Source organism: Typha latifolia, chromosome 6 (assembly GCF_019914945.1).
Source record: "Typha latifolia isolate L0001 chromosome 6, TyphaL0001v2, whole genome shotgun sequence".
NCBI lineage: Eukaryota > Viridiplantae > Streptophyta > Magnoliopsida > Poales > Typhaceae > Typha > Typha latifolia.
Genome location: NC_133091.1, coordinates 2471365 through 2488802, shown reverse-complemented (window position 1 = coordinate 2488802; position 17438 = coordinate 2471365). Strand labels below are relative to the sequence as shown.

The 17438-nt window shown below is 34.8% G+C and overlaps 2 protein-coding genes across 3 annotated transcripts; both read left to right on the top strand.

Moving 5' to 3' along the window:
- Window positions 1-1741: 1741 nt before the first annotated feature.
- On the top strand, window positions 1742-8277 carry LOC140790202 (phenylacetaldehyde reductase-like). The gene is made up of 4 exons (XM_073140171.1): window positions 1742-1976; window positions 2365-2527; window positions 4655-4841; window positions 7897-8277. Exons 1-4 carry the CDS (start codon window positions 1881-1883, stop codon window positions 8075-8077), a joined length of 627 nt encoding a protein of 208 aa, XP_072996272.1. The 5' UTR covers window positions 1742-1880; the 3' UTR covers window positions 8078-8277.
- Window positions 8278-11332: 3055 nt separating this feature from the next.
- LOC140791323 (phenylacetaldehyde reductase-like) lies at window positions 11333-17425 on the top strand. Of its 2 annotated transcripts, XM_073141846.1 has the most exons (7): window positions 11333-11505; window positions 11715-11884; window positions 13729-13920; window positions 14118-14204; window positions 14288-14450; window positions 14914-15100; window positions 17078-17425. In XM_073141846.1, the coding sequence occupies exons 1-7, from the start codon at window positions 11388-11390 to the stop codon at window positions 17223-17225; spliced, it is 1065 nt and encodes a 354-aa protein (XP_072997947.1). In that variant the 5' UTR covers window positions 11333-11387; the 3' UTR covers window positions 17226-17425. The 2 variants fall into 2 exon arrangements, with proteins under 2 accessions (XP_072997947.1, XP_072997949.1); XM_073141848.1 differs by lacking the exon at window positions 14118-14204 and having other exon boundaries at window positions 11337-11505.
- The last annotated feature ends 13 nt before the right edge of the window (window positions 17426-17438 follow it).

Below are 17438 nucleotides of genomic sequence, written 5' to 3'. Positions count from 1 at the left end.
GTACTTGGTTTTTTAATTGCTTGATACTTTCCTGACTTCTTAGCCAGAAAGTTGAAAGTATAACCTATCATCAATATCTCTATTTACTTTATTGCCTTCTAAATGTTATGATCTTATTTTGCAGGTATTTCATTGGTTACTTTTTCGCTAACTTCTTAGCCTTGATGACCATGTATTGGAGTGAAATTAGTACTAGGTTTCCTGTGCAAGGTTTTTTACGGCCCAAGTCCAGCATGGACTAAAAATCTCCACCTGACACAGAGTATAGGTTCTGGTGGGGTTGGCTGGTGTTCATTATGTTCATACTCCTTATGAATATAATGAGCAAACCCTCCTTGTTTTTGGCTTTCAACTTTCTTATAGATCATACTAGTAGGAACGCGAAGCCTTTCCTACTTTCTTCTTCTGCTCCAATGCCTTTGTGACTTTTGGAACCTCTCTGTTTTGTCTTTGCAGTAAGAGCCTGCGGCGCCCTCTTGAATTCTTTATCTCCTCTTGTGATCAAGGTGACTCTCACCTCCATTATAACCATTAATTCATTCAAATTCCTAAGCCCTGTTTTCAGTCCTAGATCCCTCTAGGATGACATCAGTTTGACGTGTACCAACTTTTCACTGGTCACACCTGAAGCGATCTTTTGAGGCACTTCATTGTCAATTATCCCTGTTTCTGTTGGAATCTGAATTTTCTATCAATTTTTGCTTTGCTTTAGTTATGGCTTGTCTCTTAACTGAAGCTCCATTGGTTAATTTGGGTCTGGGTTGGATACTGCTACTTGGAATGTGGATTGGCTTTATGCTCAATCAGTGGTTTAAATATTGGGTTAGCCGGATTTATATCTCCATGCTGAATGTTGCACCCTTATTAAATATAAAGTAGATAATTTCTACCTATATCGAGAGTTAACAAAAAAAAGTCCTAGCTTAAGAAACTAAAAGGCTTTCATTCCCTTTTAGGAAGACTAACTTCTAGAAAACACAGTTCAAAATCCACTATTTCTTGTTTTCTCTCGTTTTGGAGTAATTGGTGAGTTAAGATGTAGTCCTGATGTTGATCTAGTCTTTCTCTATCCATGGGTCATGAGTTTGAGTGTATTTGGTGTATCTTTATTTGTCAAAGCTTTAACTCTCAGCTATTGGTTCGTATTAGAGTTATTAGAGTCATATTTTATTTATTTATCTGGATACATGGTGGCTTCATATAAATAGGGCTAAGGCCCCTCTTTCATCAAAATACACAATATTTTTCACCAAATCTTCTCTATACAAAGCCCTATTGCTTAAAGAGGGGTTTAGCCCTATTTATACAAAGCCACCATGTATCCAAATAAATAAATAAAATATGACTAATAACTCTAATAGTTCGGATTATGCATTGATATTGGATCTTTCATAACTGAATTCTCAGACAATAGAAAAATGGTAGGCTAGCATTACATTGAGGTAGCTTGAAATGGATTGAGTTTCCCAGACCAGAAAAAGAGGTATTTCTGTTATTTCAATTGCATTGATTCTTTTTTCAAGGGGGTCAAGATTTTTCCAATTCTTTTTAGATGTTTATTTGCAGTACGATTTATTATCTTGTACTAAAGTGATCAAAACTTGGATTTCATGTTTTGCGTCTTTCTATATTTTTATGGATGCTTTAGGCGATGATATTAATGCATCCCATTGAGCCATCGGTGACATTTTCTTTATGTTTCTTATTTTCTTGTCTCCTATATTTTACGTGAGGTCCTTAATACTGAGCATTCTGCAGGATAACAAACTTTGTTTTATTCTCAGGCTGATTTAATTGATCCAGCTGTGAAGGGCACACTAAATGTATTGGCTTCCTGTGCTAAAATTTCTTCTGTTAAAAGGGTGGTCATAACATCATCGATGGCTGCTGTTACACAGAATGGGAGACCGAAAACTCCCAATGTTGTAGTTGATGAGACATGGTTTTCTAGTGCAGAAATTTGTGAGCAATCAAAGGTATGTGCCGATTCTTCATACAAACTTCTGTGCATGTCCACCTTCTTTTCAGTTTACATTGCCTTTCTGCCCATCTTTCACCCCTCCGCGTCTATCTCTGTAAAAGTTTTGGAGAGATAAAAAAGTTGGTATGTGGTTCATTATGGGGAGGGCTAAAAAGATCAGTTTCTGATTTATGAGAATGACAGATGAATTCCCTGTTGAATTAGATGTTGTTTGTCAGCTTAAAATGCCAAATTATTATTGCTTACTATTTTTCATATGTAATGTGGTGAGCCTAAAGTATGTTCACTATGAAAGCTCTACAAGGTTGTGTTGAATTTGTTCCTTTAACTTGTATTGCTCTGCAAATTATTGAATATCCAATTAACTTCTCATTTTCTATCAGACGTGGTATAGTCTCTCAAAGACTTTGGCAGAGGAAGCTGCTTGGAAGTTTTCAAAAAATAATGCTATCGACATGGTTTCTATAAACCCCTCAATGGTCATTGGTCCTCTCCTGCAGCCTACGCTTAACACTACTGCTGGTGAAATCCTGGACTTAATTAATGGTGTGTAGCTCCATTCAATGTTAAATAAATTCTTGAAGTTATTTATCTAATTTAGTACTTATCTTGCTTTACCAGTGGCCATACTTTCCTAGCAAAAGAAAGCTCCTCCCAGCATACTGAGGGGAAATGTGTTTGATATTGTATCTGCTAGTTTAGTTTGAAGAATATAGATGATAATAAAAAAGTATTTTAGATGTATTAATGGCTTGGGAAGAACACAAATTTTCGTGAATTATTACCATTAGCTGGACAGATTAAGGGCCTTTTTGCTGATGGACATTGTCCAGCATAGAGTGGAACTGATAGAGGATTCATGCAACGGATCCCAACTGAATATTGTCTGTACTGATACTTGAAATCCTTATTTATATAACTTCCTCACTGCTTGTTTATCTTGTTTAAGTATTAGAATACATATTGGAGAAGGTAATATTTCTTTAACTCCTGTACGATTATTTACAGTGACTTTCAAATGGTAAATTATAGTGCAGCATCATTATTATGACTGACCCTATTGATACTATGGTATTGAAAAGCAATTCATCGCAAATGATCTTCTTTTTCTTGTTCTACATTGTTTAGCTGGATTCCGTGGGATCATTCCATAGTTAGTTTCTTTTCAATTTTGTAGTGTAAATGCTTGTTTTCCAATTGTCTGAAATTAAGTACTAGTAGGCTTCTTTAGTCATTTCGGTTGGAAGGATGATTTTTGAAGTACACAATTGTATCCAGGCACATGCATTGTTTGTAGTTTGCTGTGAGGCAGTTGGCTATCAAGATGTACAGCCTACTTGAAAGACTTCTTTGGATTGGATTAATAGTATATTGTTGCACAGATTTTTTGCTATCAGTTGGTGAAATTAGGGGAATTTCTAGCCCTCCTTGGACAATTTCCTGTTTGTCTGTAGGGAGGGAAACACTACTTAGATTATTTATAATTTTCTGGGTCATGTGGATAAAGGAAATAATGGCTATTCCAAGTTGTTTCAAACCAAACTGATATAAGTTTTTTAGTTTTAGTTAGTCTTTATTTTTGGTCTTTTGAGAATTGGGAGTATGTAAATAGTAGGATGATATTGCATATATCAAGAAGCTTTATCTTGGATCAAAGGTGGAATATTCTCTTTTCGTTAGTGTGAGAACTGAGAAGCTTGACAATTATAACTAAATCAAAATCAGCAAATGTGCCCGAAAAAAATGTCCTGCAGTATATTTGATGATAATAGAGTTTGACAGTTGGAAATTCCAGAGAATAAGTATGTTTAGGGATCTTCAAGTTTCTTATGATGAGAGTCTCACTTTCATGATAATTTTGGCTGCATATATAGTTGACCACTGACCAGTCTTAATTTGAGATGTAAGTTTATTGGGTTACATCGTCGATTGTTGACTTGATTTGTCGAGGAATTGACTGTGATGGAATATTTGTTGTTCCCAATTATGAGAAGCTTAATAGAGTTTACATGTTTCTTGATTTTGTCATCTACGTAGATGTTTTGGTTGTAAGACAATGGATCCGTTAACCTTATTGAGGTTGAGATGATATGCATAAACAAGGGTACGAATTTTCTATCCCCTCATTTCTGAGTTGAATTTTTCATTAAGGAATTTGAGATCTGCATCACCCAGTTGTGAAGTTTAAGGATTTGGTGAGAACAATTTTAGCCTAGTGATAGGTTTAAAATTTTGAGCATATTAATATGTTTTACTGTTCCCACTGAAACAATGCATGAAAAGGAACTGCTAGTTAGCTATTGATAATGAGCATGTCTATGGTTTAATATGATTTAGTTGTCAAGACTTATGAACATACTCTAAATTGATGTGGATGTTGTATGCTATAGATGATCTACTGGTTCTGGCAAATTCAGTTCCTAACTTATATTTAATTTCTTTTCTTAGAAAATTATCAACATTTCATATCTAGGAAGTTCATCTCTAGTATTATTATATCTAGCAAAAATCTGTGCTCCAATATACTATGTACTACTGTTCAGTGATCAAGTCTGTACATCAAGATCAAGCTATTCTGTCACTTTATATGGCCTAGATAATTGTTTACTATAGAAGGTGTCATTGCACGTCTCAAGGACGATGAATTTAATGATTTTACTTGATTTCTTGTAGGATCATCTACATTTCCCAATGCTACTTTTGGATGGGTGCACGTTCAAGATGTTGCCATGGCTCATATTCTGGCATATGAACTTCCCTCGGCAACTGGAAGATATTGTGTAGTTGAAAGAGTTGCTCATTACTCAGAGCTAGCGAAGATCATACATGAACTATATCCTGTTTTTCAACTCCCCGATAAGTAAGTCAGTGTTTTCATCAATAGTTTCTTTACCACTGGCGGACAACTTTTCTTCTTCTTGTGCTTCTGGTCGTAAAATATTTGACCATAAGTTACACAATTTGAACATGTTGAACTTGTGTGATAGTCAATAAGTAATCTACTAGGCACTCTCGTTATTGTTTGAAGTAGAACCTGATGCCGGGAGGGTCTTCTTGATGAACAAAACATGGATGGTCGTGCCACTGGCACAGCATGGCACGGCACGTGCCGCAAAAGAGGGAGAGAAAAAGGAGATTACTCACCTTCACCCTTTGTCACTCATCACTCGTCGCTCGTCGTCGCTATTCTCTGACGAGGTCGTCATTGCTGTTCACCGTTGTCTCATCGCCTCCGAGCTCGGGCCGCTAATCACACGCAATGGGGTGCCCTAGCTTGAGGAGGAAGAAATAGTGGCGGGTTAGGTCAGGTGAAAGAAAAACTTAAGTTCGGGACCCAAGGGCCACGAGACAGCGGCGAACGACGATGATGAAGGCGGCGGGGAGCGGTGTCGGCTGGTCTACGACGAGCGGCGAAGCTACTAGGAGAGGTGTCGTGCGGCACCCCTCGTGTCACATGCTGGTTGGCACGACCATCGTTGGAACAAAACTCTCCGAATCTAGCCAACAAACTGACTAAGCAAGATACGAGGAAGAGAACAACAAAATGACAACTTACTGAGAGAGTTTATAATTCACTCGACTTCATTCAAGTGTCTTTAAAAAGCCTACATAGCGGATATTTATAGAGCCTGAGACTATGAAATCCAGAATCATGATCTTCCATTAATACAGAGATAGCTAGACAGAAAAGTAGAAAACGTTATAGTTTTTAGCCTTGAATCTTCCATAGCAAGAACGATTAAAGTATTCATGGTTACAAATATCTCCCATGATCCTCCATCTTCCCACAATCTTCATGAAGTTCTTTTACCATATTTAACTTATTCTCTTTTAAACTAAGAATATAGTAATTTGTTTTGGTTGTTATGGTGATCAGTAGATTGCCACCTCAGCTGCATGCCTGGCATCCTTTCTTGTGGCCCTGGTTAGCTTTCTTCTTGATTCGGTCAGACCTTTAAACCAGTTGCTCCTGCATCAGAGCCCTCAGCCACATAATGTTAATTTCTTCCCAGGTTTTAAAGCATCAGTTGGGTAGAGAAAGCTCTGCTTTAATATGCTTTGCAACTGATTAAAGCTTCTACGTATGGCCCAACAGGCTATTAGACAATTGGATTACCAAATATTTTCATTTCTGAGTATTCATTTGGCCTGTCTTTCTTTGCAGCATATATGCTAATAATTGTTATGATGTCTCCTTCATAACGATTAGCAAATAGAATGGTTTATTTGTAAACAAAAACAAAAAAGAACTTTATTTGTAATATAGTTTAAATGTAAGGTGTTATTTGTAATATTTTTTTTAAAAAAAAGTTCCCGCGCGAGTGAGCTCTCCTTCATATAAATATATTTATTTAGTTTAGAAAATGAAACCACTAAGTTTTTTCTCCCCGCTGCTTCCAACTCCTAGAAGACGATGAACGGAATGGGGAAGGGCTTTCGGTTACATCACCTCTTGGCTCGTGAAACTTCTCCTCCAGCACGGATACACTGTTCGAGCCTCCGTCAGCGGCCCCGGTAGGTTCCCAATCCTTGCGGTTAGTGGGCCATTCTTGTGAATTCTAACCTCGATTTGATTCCCTCGTCGATGATCTCGATACGGGTCGTAAATTCTTTAGATAGTGTCTACTTGGATATGTTGCGATTTGTAAACAATTCCTCTATTTAAAGTGATCATATAGACCAAAAATCTAGAATTTTAATAGATATATCGTCCGTTCGTGTTATCTTTTAGCTGACTGCCTGATCCGAAGAAAACTGAGCATTTGCATGCCCTTGATGGAGCCGCCAGCCGATGAGAGCTTGCAGTTATTCAAAGTAGACTCATTAAAAGAGTGACCTTTTGGTGATGTAGTTGAGGGCTGTGAAGGTGTTTTCCATACAGCATCTCCATTCCATTACAATATTACAGACCCTCAGGTTCATATCATGATCCCTCTTAAGTCTTAACATATAATAATTGTCATTCTCCAGTTTATAGAAATTTCAATATTGTACCGGTTGTTGAGTTATAGTGGTCTTTAGAAATTTAGAAAAGGCAAGGCAAAACAATTGTGCCTTATTTTCTTTGTTTCATTAATTCCGTGGATTTGCAGGATGACAAGCTATAAGTTTCTAATATTTCTAGGGTTTTGAATCTTAGGTTGATCTGATTGATCCGGCACTGAAAGGCACACTAAATGTATTGGCTTCCTGTGCTAAAGCTTCTGCGAAAAAGTGGTCATAACATCATCTATGGCTGCTGTGGAACATAATGGGAGACCAAAAATTCCTGATGTTGTAGTTGACCAAGAAATCTACTTGACACTATCGTCATAACCAGAAGTAGAACATGATGGAGGGGAGGGGTCTTCTAGATTAACAAAATCTGAGTAGGCAAAATACGAGAAAGAAAACAGCAAGAAAGCCAAATCACTAAGAGATTTTGTAATTCAGGATTAAAAAATATCTCAATGATTTGCTAAGGAGATGGCAACCAGATCATCAAAAATCTTGTCAAGGATATTTAATACCTGATTCACTCTTTCAAAAGAGTAATCATTAATCACATTCTTAGAGAAGTAAATTTTACTGCTAATTGGTTAGCAACTCACTCTAGGTTAACTATTTCTTCCTTTTGTGGAATGCTTCGGTATGCCTAAGTTCATATTTATTTTATGTCTTGATGTTGCTGATACCTTGCATCGGCGAGACAGCAGGGTGTAATTATTTTCGGGCACCTTGCCTTCCAGATTAATGCAATTCTAATTACCTTAAAAAAAGGAGCCTCTTTATCTCCTTCCAAATCAGAACCAGCATTGTGTCATATCACATCTAAAGCTGTGTGTTCATCCTCCTTACAAGTATGCAAATGTTTTCATCCTTTATTTTTTTCATTATTGTGGGTGTGATATATATATATATATGTTCCTTGGCAGGTGCGCTGATGACAAGCCCTTTGTTCCAATTTACCAAGTCTCGAAGGATAAGACGAAAAGCTTGGGTATCGACTATATTCCACTGGAGGCAAGCATCAAGGAGACCATAGAAAGCTTGAAGGAAAAGGGCTTTGTCAGTTTTCAAATTTCACACATGCAAAGTAATTCTGAGACCAAGTAGCAAGGAAAACTCTGATAGTAGCTGAAGAAGATACTCTCCTCAGCACACGATAAGCTTTGTTGAATTGTTAATATGTCTCTGAACTGCATTGAATCTTCTTGTTAGCGTTCTTATGGACTTTATTATTACTAGGCATTCCTCCTATTTGGGCATTCTTGTAACAGTCTTCAATGGGAAGTAGTGTCAAATTGAATTTTTCATAGATAATTGTCATTTAATACATTGATGTTTCTACAACATAAAGGCAGCAGGTTCTCTATGTTTTTCAGCTAGTATTGGGGCTTAAAAATGTAAATGCAAGAATACTGGGTGTTAAATGTAAATTTTCTTCTTTGTTTATACCCTCTCATTTTATGTGAGCTTTAGTTAGAGATATTTATGAAAGAAGTCTAATTTGAGTATTGGGATCCCTTGTTGCGACAAGCTTCGGATTATTATTTTTACGGGTTAGTTTACTTTAAAACTTAAATAACGAATTTTGTTAAGTTTTGCCGTGCTATATTTATACAGCTCAAGAAACTCGTTTAATATTCAAGTATAATTGTTCAACCCAGAAACAACTTATGCGAAAATCAGTTTACAACATAAATTGCTAAGGAAAATTGAATGATAAAAAAAAAAAACTGTTGAAGGATGCTGAATTTTTATATAAATCACTGAACTTGAACTGGAAGGCGACTTATGTAAGCTGAAATCGCACAACTTCCTTGGAGCGAACTAAATCACTGAATTTGTTGTTATATTTACAAAAATTATTCATATTTATTTTTATTAGATAAAGAGCGATCCGAGAAACTTGTATAAAGAAAGAAAATAATTAAGAAATAAAAAAAGGAACAGTAGTAGCTAAAAAAGTAAAACGAGAAAGGAGAAGAAAGAAAATCACCACCCGCAGCAACAGCATAAGAAGAGAAGAAAGTAAAATAATTTTCGTTGTTTTTTCTATACACTTTCTATATATTATAGAATTTATCTATTTTACAATTACAATTTACATAGAAATAAATAAATAATAATTATATAGAGTCACATTTTTTTATTTAACTAATCCTAATTATCTCACTATGATCCCTTATTAATCACTTATTTTATAAATTAAAAAGTGATTAGAGAGACTTGTATAAAAAAAATAAGAGATGAAAGAAGGAGCAATAGCAGCAAAATAAGAAGAAAAATAGAAAAAATAAATAAATAAATAGTAGCGGCATGTGAAGTAGGAGAAGAAGAAGAATAGGAGTAAGTAGCCATTTCTCTCTCTTATAATATCTTGTCAATATTTAATGAGCGAAGAAAAATAAGGAAAAAACTTTAAGTGCAATAAAAATTAAAAAAGATCTTGCCTTGTCAAATTAAAAACCAAGTAAATTTTCAGCACAAATAACCCTAATATATTTTATCTTAATAAAACAATTTACTTATCAGATTATTTTTGGAAGGGCATAACTTTTAAACTAAAAGTCTATTTAGAACGTATAATATGCCACCCCAAAGATGAGAGAGGAATGAACGACTTCCGACGAGAAAGTTATAGGCTAAAATATAAAAAAATAAATTTAGATGATCATAAAAGGACCACAGCTTCTCTAAAATAATAATATATTAGTATAAATTGGTTTATGTGAAAGCGTTTTAAAAAATAATTTTCTTTATAGTTTTTCAATATATTAAGAAATTAATTAATCCAAGTTGTCTTGTCTCATGTAATAATTATTTTAAAAAAAATTTATATATAACACCCTATTTTTTAAATAAAAATATGATTTATTTTCTACATTTGAATTGTTAAACTTAACGAAGCATTTAGACGAAGTTAACTGTATGAAAATATTTTCAATCAAGTTATTTTATTTATTTTAGAAATAAAAGTATTTTAGTTATTTTAAAAATAAAATATCTCAACTTAACGTTTTCTGTATATATTAATTAAAATCATATGAGTCGATTGTAAATAGTAAAAATATATAAAAAATTATAATTTTATTAAAAATGACGATGTTATATACAAATTTTTGACATTTGAAACAATAATTGAAACAGTGTTATACTTGAAAAAGTTTGGTAAAAGGCTCTCTCAAATTATTGTCGCAATATCAAAGGTCAAATTTAAATATATTTAATAAACCATGATATGACTTTTGGGGAGATTCTCTTCGCACTCCGCGGTCTTCGCGACCATATAAAACTAAAAAATTCTAAAAAAAATAAATAAATAAACTTCATTAGAAGAAAGCCATAAGCTCCAAAATGCACCTAACCTTAGGGAAATTAGCACATCTCAACTATATCTCTAGTTAAAATAGTTTGAAACTCAGGTAATCCTAAGCCATCCCAACAGTGGCCTCACGGTGTACAGTCTTTAATTAATCTCCTTATCCTCCACGGGCTCGTCTTTTGGTTGATTAATTGGAGTAGGAGTTGAGAAGCAGTATCCACAGTAATGTTCCTAAATCCGCTGTCCTTCGCCTTTTGTAGGGCTTCCCGTAAAGCTCAATGTTTTACTACGTAGTACTTCGATGTCTTTGCATTGGTCTTCATCGTATTGGAGTTTTTGACTAAAGTACTGCTACACTAATTAATGTTTCACAAACTATAATATTTAAATTATTTTCTAAACTACTGTACTAATAAAATTGTTGTGTCAGACATATTTTTAGTAAATTAATCAATTTTTTCATACGCTTAGAAATTAATAATAAAAATAATTAACAAATTGTTCTCCTGAAAAGGTGAGTTGCTCTTTCCAAAAATGACTTATTTGAAAAAACTTAACAAAACAATTTGACATAATACATCAAGGTCAAGGGATCTCCTGCAAAAATGATATATATTAAAATAGAAATAAAAAATTTAGATTCTCCTAAGTCTGCACGTGAGCATTTATTCTGGTCATAAAATATATCGTTACAAAGATATGAAAAAGATCTAAAAGATGGAGTCACAGTTATTCCTTATAACCGACCGTGCTCGTAATCACAAAAAAAAAAAATCATAGCCCTCCAAATTTTAATTTCAAAAGTTTTATATAATAATTTATAAATCGTATATAAATCAATTTTTCTGAAAGCGTTTTATATATATATATAATATAACAATTTTTCATGACAATTTTTTTGTGTATTGGAAAATTAATTAATCCACTAAACAATGTTGTTTCGAGTCGGCCGACGTAAATAGTTTAAAAATAATATACACTCCATCAGCAGCCAGCAGTATTACGCGTGGACACAAACTCCAATTATTTATTATTAGTCTTTCAACAGCATACTCCTCTCGGAAGTCGGAGATAGGCAGGAAAAAGAAAACGAACACCATGAGCGGCAGCGGGAAGGTAGTGTGCGTGACCGGCGCTTCTGGCTACATTGCCTCCTGGTTGGTGAAGTTCCTCCTCCAGCGCGGGTACATCGTTCGAGCCTCCGTCCGCGACACCGGTTAGTTTTCCGACGCTTTCATTTACTCTCCATTTTTGTCAGTTTTAAGCTTGTTTTTGATGAGTAGCATCCTCTATCTCATTCCGTGATGCTTCTCTCTGGCAAATAATTGGTATATTCGAAGTATGGATGAAGGTTAAAAATCTAAATTCTAATATGTGTACATATATATATATATAGATCATTCATTCTTTTGTGCTATCTTTTAGCTGATCCGAAGAAAACAGAGCACTTGCGAGCCCTCGATGGAGCCGAAGAGAGATTGCAGTTATTCCAAGCGGACTTATTAAAAGAGGGATCTTTTGATGATGTAGTTGAGGGTTGTGAAGGTGTTTTTCATACAGCATCTCCTGTCCATTTCGTTGTTCATGACCCACAGGTTCATATCATGATCCTTGTTGATACCTAATTGACTTTATGTACTTGGTTTTTACTTGTTTGATGCTTTCCTGACTTCTTAGCCAGAAAGTTGAAAGTATAACTATCATCTATATCTTTTTTACTTTATTGCCTTCTAAATGAAATGATCTTATTTAGCGGGTATTTCATCGGTTACTTTTTCCCTAACTTCTTAGCCTTAATGCTGAAAGCATGGGTGCCATCAATATCTTAAGTAATTGACTATGATGAAGATGTATTGGAGTGAAATCAGTACTAAGTTTTCTGTGCAGGTTTTTTTGCAGCCTAAGTCCGGCATGGGCTAAAATACCTCAACCTGACACAGAGAATAGGTTCTGATGTGATTGGCTGGTGTTCATTATGTTCATACTCCTTATGAATATAATGAGAAAACCCTCCATATTTTGGCTTTCAACTTTCTTGTAGATCATACTAGTAGAAAGCAAGTGTGACCTCATCTTTTATGCAGAATTTCCTACTTTCTTCCTCTACTCCAATGTCTCTGTGACTTTCGGAACCTCTCTGTTTTAGCCCTCTTGAATTCTTCATCTCCTCTTGTGATCAAGGTGACTCTCTCCTCCATTATAATCACTAATTCATTCAAATTCCTAAGCCTTGTTTTCAATCCTAGAGATCTCTAGGATGACATTAGTTTGGCATGTACCAACTTATCTTTTCATTGGTCACACCTGAAGCCATCTTTTGAGGTACTTCAATGTCAATTATCCCTGTTTCTGTTGGAATCTGAATCTCCTATCAATTTTGCAAACACTTCAATTTTTTCTTTGCTTTAGTTATGGTTGTCTCTTAACTGAAGCTCTATTTCACAGTTAATTTGGGTTTGGGTTGGGTACCCACAACTTGGAATGTGGATTAGCTTCATGCTCGATCAGTGGTTTAAATATTGGGTTAGGCTCGGATTTATCTCCATGCTGAATGCTGCACTCTTATTAAATGTAAAGTAGATAATTCTACCTGTATCGAGAGTGAACAAAAAAAAGTTCTAGCTTAAGAAACTGAAAGGTTTTCATCCCCTTTCAGGAAGACTAACTTTTAGATAACACAGTTTGAAATCCAGTATTTCTTGTTTTCTCTCGTTTTGGAGTAATTGGTGAGTTCGGATGTAGTTCTAGCTTAAGAAACTGAAAGGTTTTCATCCCCTTTCAGGAAGACTAACTTTTAGATAACACAGTTTGAAATCCAGTATTTCTTGTTTTCTCTCGTTTTGGAGTAATTGGTGAGTTCGGATGTAGTTCTGATGTTGATATAGTCTTTCTCTATCCATGGGTCATCATTTTTCAAAGCTTTAACTCTCAGCTTTTGGTTCCTATCGAGTTATTAGAGTCATATTTTATTTATTTATTTGGATACACGATAGCTTCATATAAATAGGGCTAAGGCCCCTCTTTCATCAAAATACTAAAATACACTATTTTTCACCAAATCTTCTCGCCCTATTGATGAAAGAAGAGCCTTAGCCCTATTTATACAAAGCCACTATGTATCTAAATATGAATAATAACTGTAATAGTTCGGATTGTGCGTTTTTCCCAGACCAGAAAAAGATGTATTTGAGTTATTTCAATTGCATTGAATATTTTCTCAAGGGGGTCAAGATTTTTCCAATTCTTTTTAGATGTTTCTTTGCAGTACAAGTTATTATCTCGTACTAAATTTATCAAATGGATGCTTTAGGCGAGTGATATTAATGCATCCTATTGAGCCATTGGTGACATTTTCCTTGTCCTTCTTACTTTCTTGTCTCCCCTATTTTATGTGAGGTGAGCATTCTGCAGGATAACAAACTTTGTTTTTAATTCTTAGGCTGATTTAATTGATCCAGCTGTGAAAGGTACACTAAATGTACTGGCTTCCTGTGCTAAAACTTCTTCTGTTAAAAGGGTGGTCATAACATCATCGATGTCTGCTGTTACACAGAATGGGAAACCAAAAACTCTCAATGTTGTAGTTGATGAGACATGGTTTTCTATTGCAGAAATTTATAAGCAATCAAAGGTATGTACCGATTCTTCATACAAACTCCTGTCTCTCTCTCTCTCTCTCTCCCCCCCCCCCCCATCTCTATCTCTATAAAAGTTTTGGAGAGATAAAAAAGTTGGTATATGGTTCATTATGGGGGGGCTAAAAGGATCAGTTTCTGATATATGAGAATGAAAGATGAGTTCCCTGTTGAATTAGATGTTGTTTGGCAGCTTAAAAGGCCAAATGGTTATTGCTTACCATTTTTCATATGTAATGTGGTGAGCCTAAAGTATGTTCTCTATGAAGAGCTCTACAAGGTTGTGTTGAATTTGTTCCTTTAACTTGTTTTGCTCTGCAAATTATTTCAAGAATATCCAGTTAACAGTTCATTTTCTATCAGATGTGGTATGGTCTCTCGAAGACTTTGGCAGAGGAAGCTGCTTGGAAGTTTTCAAAGGATAATGCTGTCGACATGGTTTCTATAAACCCCTCAATGGTCATTGGTCCTCTCCTGCAGCCTACACTTAACTCTAGTGTTGTTGACATCCTGAACTTAATTAATGGTTCGTAGCTCCATTGAATGTTAAATAAATTCTTGAAGTTAGTTATCTAACTGTATGCCCACTAATCAAGCCTGCAATTTTATTTAGTACTTATCTTGCTTTACTAGTGGCCCTATGTTTCTAGAGAAAGAAAGCTCCTCCCAGCATACTGAGGGGAAATGTGTTTGATATTGTATCTGCCAGTTTAGTTTGAAGAATATAGTTGATAATAAAAAGTATTTTAGATGTTTTAATGGCTTTGGGAAGAACACAAATTTTCGTGAATTATAACCATTAGCTGGACAGATTAAGGGCCTTTTTGCTGATGGACATTGTCCAGCACAGAGTGGAATGGAGAGAGGATTGATGCAACGGACTCCAACTGAATATTGTTGTACTGATACTTGAAATCCTTAACTACAAAAGGTGCCAGTGCATGTCTCAAGGACGATAAAATTTAATGATTCTACTTTGTTTCTTGTAGGATCATCTACATTTCCCAATATTACATTTGGATGGGTGAACGTTCAAGATGTTGCTATGGCTCATATTCTGGCTTATGAAGTTCCCTCGGCAACTGGAAGATATTGTGTAGTTGAAAGAGTTCTTCATTACTCAGAGCTAGTGAAGATCATACATGAACTATATCCTGCTTTTCAATTCCCAGAGAAGTAAGTCAGTGTTTTCATCGACATTTTCTTTACCACTGGTGGCATCTTTCTTCTTCTTGTGCTTCTGGTCGTAAAACATTCGACCATAAGTAACACAATCTGCACATGTTGAATATTTCTATATATTCAACAAGAAATCTACTAGGATCTTCTTGGCGAACAAAACTCCACGGATCTAGCCAACAAACTGACTGAGCAAGATACAAGGATGAGAACAACAAAATGACAACTTACTCAGAGAGATTATAATTCATTTGACTTCATTCAAGTGTCTTTTAAAAAGCCTACATAGTGGATATTTATAATGCCTGAGACTCTTATCAAATCCCTAATCATGATCTTCGTGATTAATACAAAGATAACTAGAGAGAAAAGTAGAAAACATTATACTTTAGAGCCTTGGGTCTTCCATAGCAAGAACAATTAAAGTATTTATTCATGATTACAAAATATCTCCCATGATTTGATATAATAGATGAATGATGTATCCTCCATCTTCCCATGATCTTCATGAGGTTCTTTTACCATATTTAACTATTCTCTTTTAAACTAAGAATACAATAATTTGTTCTGATTGTTACGGTGATCTGTAGTTTGCCACTTTCAGCTACATGCATAGCATTCTTTCTTGTGGCCCTGGTAAGCTTTCTTCTTGATTGGGTCAGGACTTTTAAACCAGCTATTCCTGCATCAGAGTCCTCAGTCTTAGAGCAACTCTAACTGAACTCCAAAATCTAAATTTGGAGCCCGATTGAACTCTAATGGGGCTCTAAAGAGCCCGACTCCATTTGTCATTTCAACATTTTCAAATACCAAAATTACTCAATAATTTTAATTTTATTTGTATCCTTTATTAAATAATTTAGTTAGAAAGTTCTCATCGAGACCTTTAAAATAAATCTAATATTAAATTATTTTTGAGTTAATTTAAATTTAAATTTTTTTATTATTTATAAAAATGAGTCTAATAAATTATGTGTCCTAAAATATAATTATTCAAAATTATTTTCAATATAAATATTAAATATTAAAATACATTAGATATGAAATACATCAAATATGAAATACATTAAAAATGAAACCGGAACCGGAACCGATGGCTATGGAACCGGAATCGGTGGCTATAGAGATGACTTACCAGAATATTAAACATCTATTATTTTTATTATGTTTGGTTAATTTCTGCTTATTTTATGTAATGTAATTTTGATATTTTTAGTTAATGACATATAATGCTTATTTCGATGTTTATTTCGTGTAATTTAATTTCGATGCGTTTAATTAAAAAATTAGTAATTTAAAGTTAGTTCTGAAACTATTAAATATTAGTCTTGATCTCGATGAGAGTTTTCTAACAAGATATTTTTTACTAAAAAATAATAATGCTAAGATGACCTATTAAATAATTTAAAATAACTAATATAATAATAAATATTATATTATTATTTTAATATATATGGAGCCCATGCGTTAGAGTGCATCGGGCTCTTGCTCAATTTTTGGCTCTATATTTGGAGCCTCTCTTATAATGTTAATTTCTTCACAGGTTTTTTAGCATAAGTTGAGGAGAGAAAGCTGTACTTTAATTTGCTTTGCAACTGATTAAAGCTTCTATGTATTGCCCAACGGGCTATTGGACCACCGGATTACCAAATAGTTTCATTTCTGAGGATCCCTTTAGCCTGTCTTTCTTTGCAGTATATATGCTAATAATCCCGTTTGTGGAGCTTCAATTCATTTTTTTCCTTTTCATGTTTCCTAAATCTTGAACTGGGGCTTCTGAGTGCATCAAAATAATAGAGGGCTCGAATCTCTCTGCGGGAACTTTTGGGCCAATTGTTGGTATCTCAACCTCTTTTCTTTTCTGCATCAAACATCGTATGCTCTCTAGAATTTTATAGTTTCTGTTGCCAAAATATTTTCATTCTTCCTTTCCACTTCCAGTGTTGTGATGGTGGTGTATATGTCTGATGGCAGGTGCGCTGACGGCAATCCCTTCGTTCCAGTTTACCAAGTCTCGAAGGATAAGATGAAAACCTTGGGCATTGTCAACTTAATTCCACTGGAGACGAGCATCAAGGAGACCATAGAAAGCTGCAGGAAAAACGGCCTTGTGAATTTCTAAAATGCACAAGTGCAAACGAATGCGAGATCAAGTAGGATGAACACTTCAGTAGTAGCAGAAGATAGTCTCCTAAATGCTCAATATACTTGTTGAAAATTTCCTTTTGCTTATGAAATAAGGTCCGTAGACCTTACTTGTCGAACCATTATGATGTCTCTAAACTGCATTGTGAATTCTTGTTAGAGTTCTTATGGCCTTCATTCTTACTGTTTT

What these genes read in the sequence shown, in the direction of transcription:
- LOC140791323 (XM_073141846.1), top strand. Translation starts at nt 11,388, where the DNA reads ATGAGCGGCAGCGGGAAGGTAGTGTGCGTGACCGGCGCTTCTGGCTAC. An exon ending in TCGTTGTTCATGACCCACAG is followed by an intron (nt 11,885 to 13,728) that starts GTTCATATCATG and finishes TTTAATTCTTAG; the next exon opens with GCTGATTTAATTGATCCAGC. An exon ending in GCTTTTCAATTCCCAGAGAA is followed by an intron (nt 15,101 to 17,077) that starts GTAAGTCAGTGT and finishes GTCTGATGGCAG; the next exon opens with GTGCGCTGACGGCAATCCCT.
- LOC140790202 (XM_073140171.1), top strand. Translation starts at nt 1,881, where the DNA reads ATGGCTGCTGTTACACAGAATGGGAGACCGAAAACTCCCAATGTTGTA. An exon ending in AAATTTGTGAGCAATCAAAG is followed by an intron (nt 1,977 to 2,364) that starts GTATGTGCCGAT and finishes ATTTTCTATCAG; the next exon opens with ACGTGGTATAGTCTCTCAAA. An exon ending in AATCCTGGACTTAATTAATG is followed by an intron (nt 2,528 to 4,654) that starts GTGTGTAGCTCC and finishes GATTTCTTGTAG; the next exon opens with GATCATCTACATTTCCCAAT.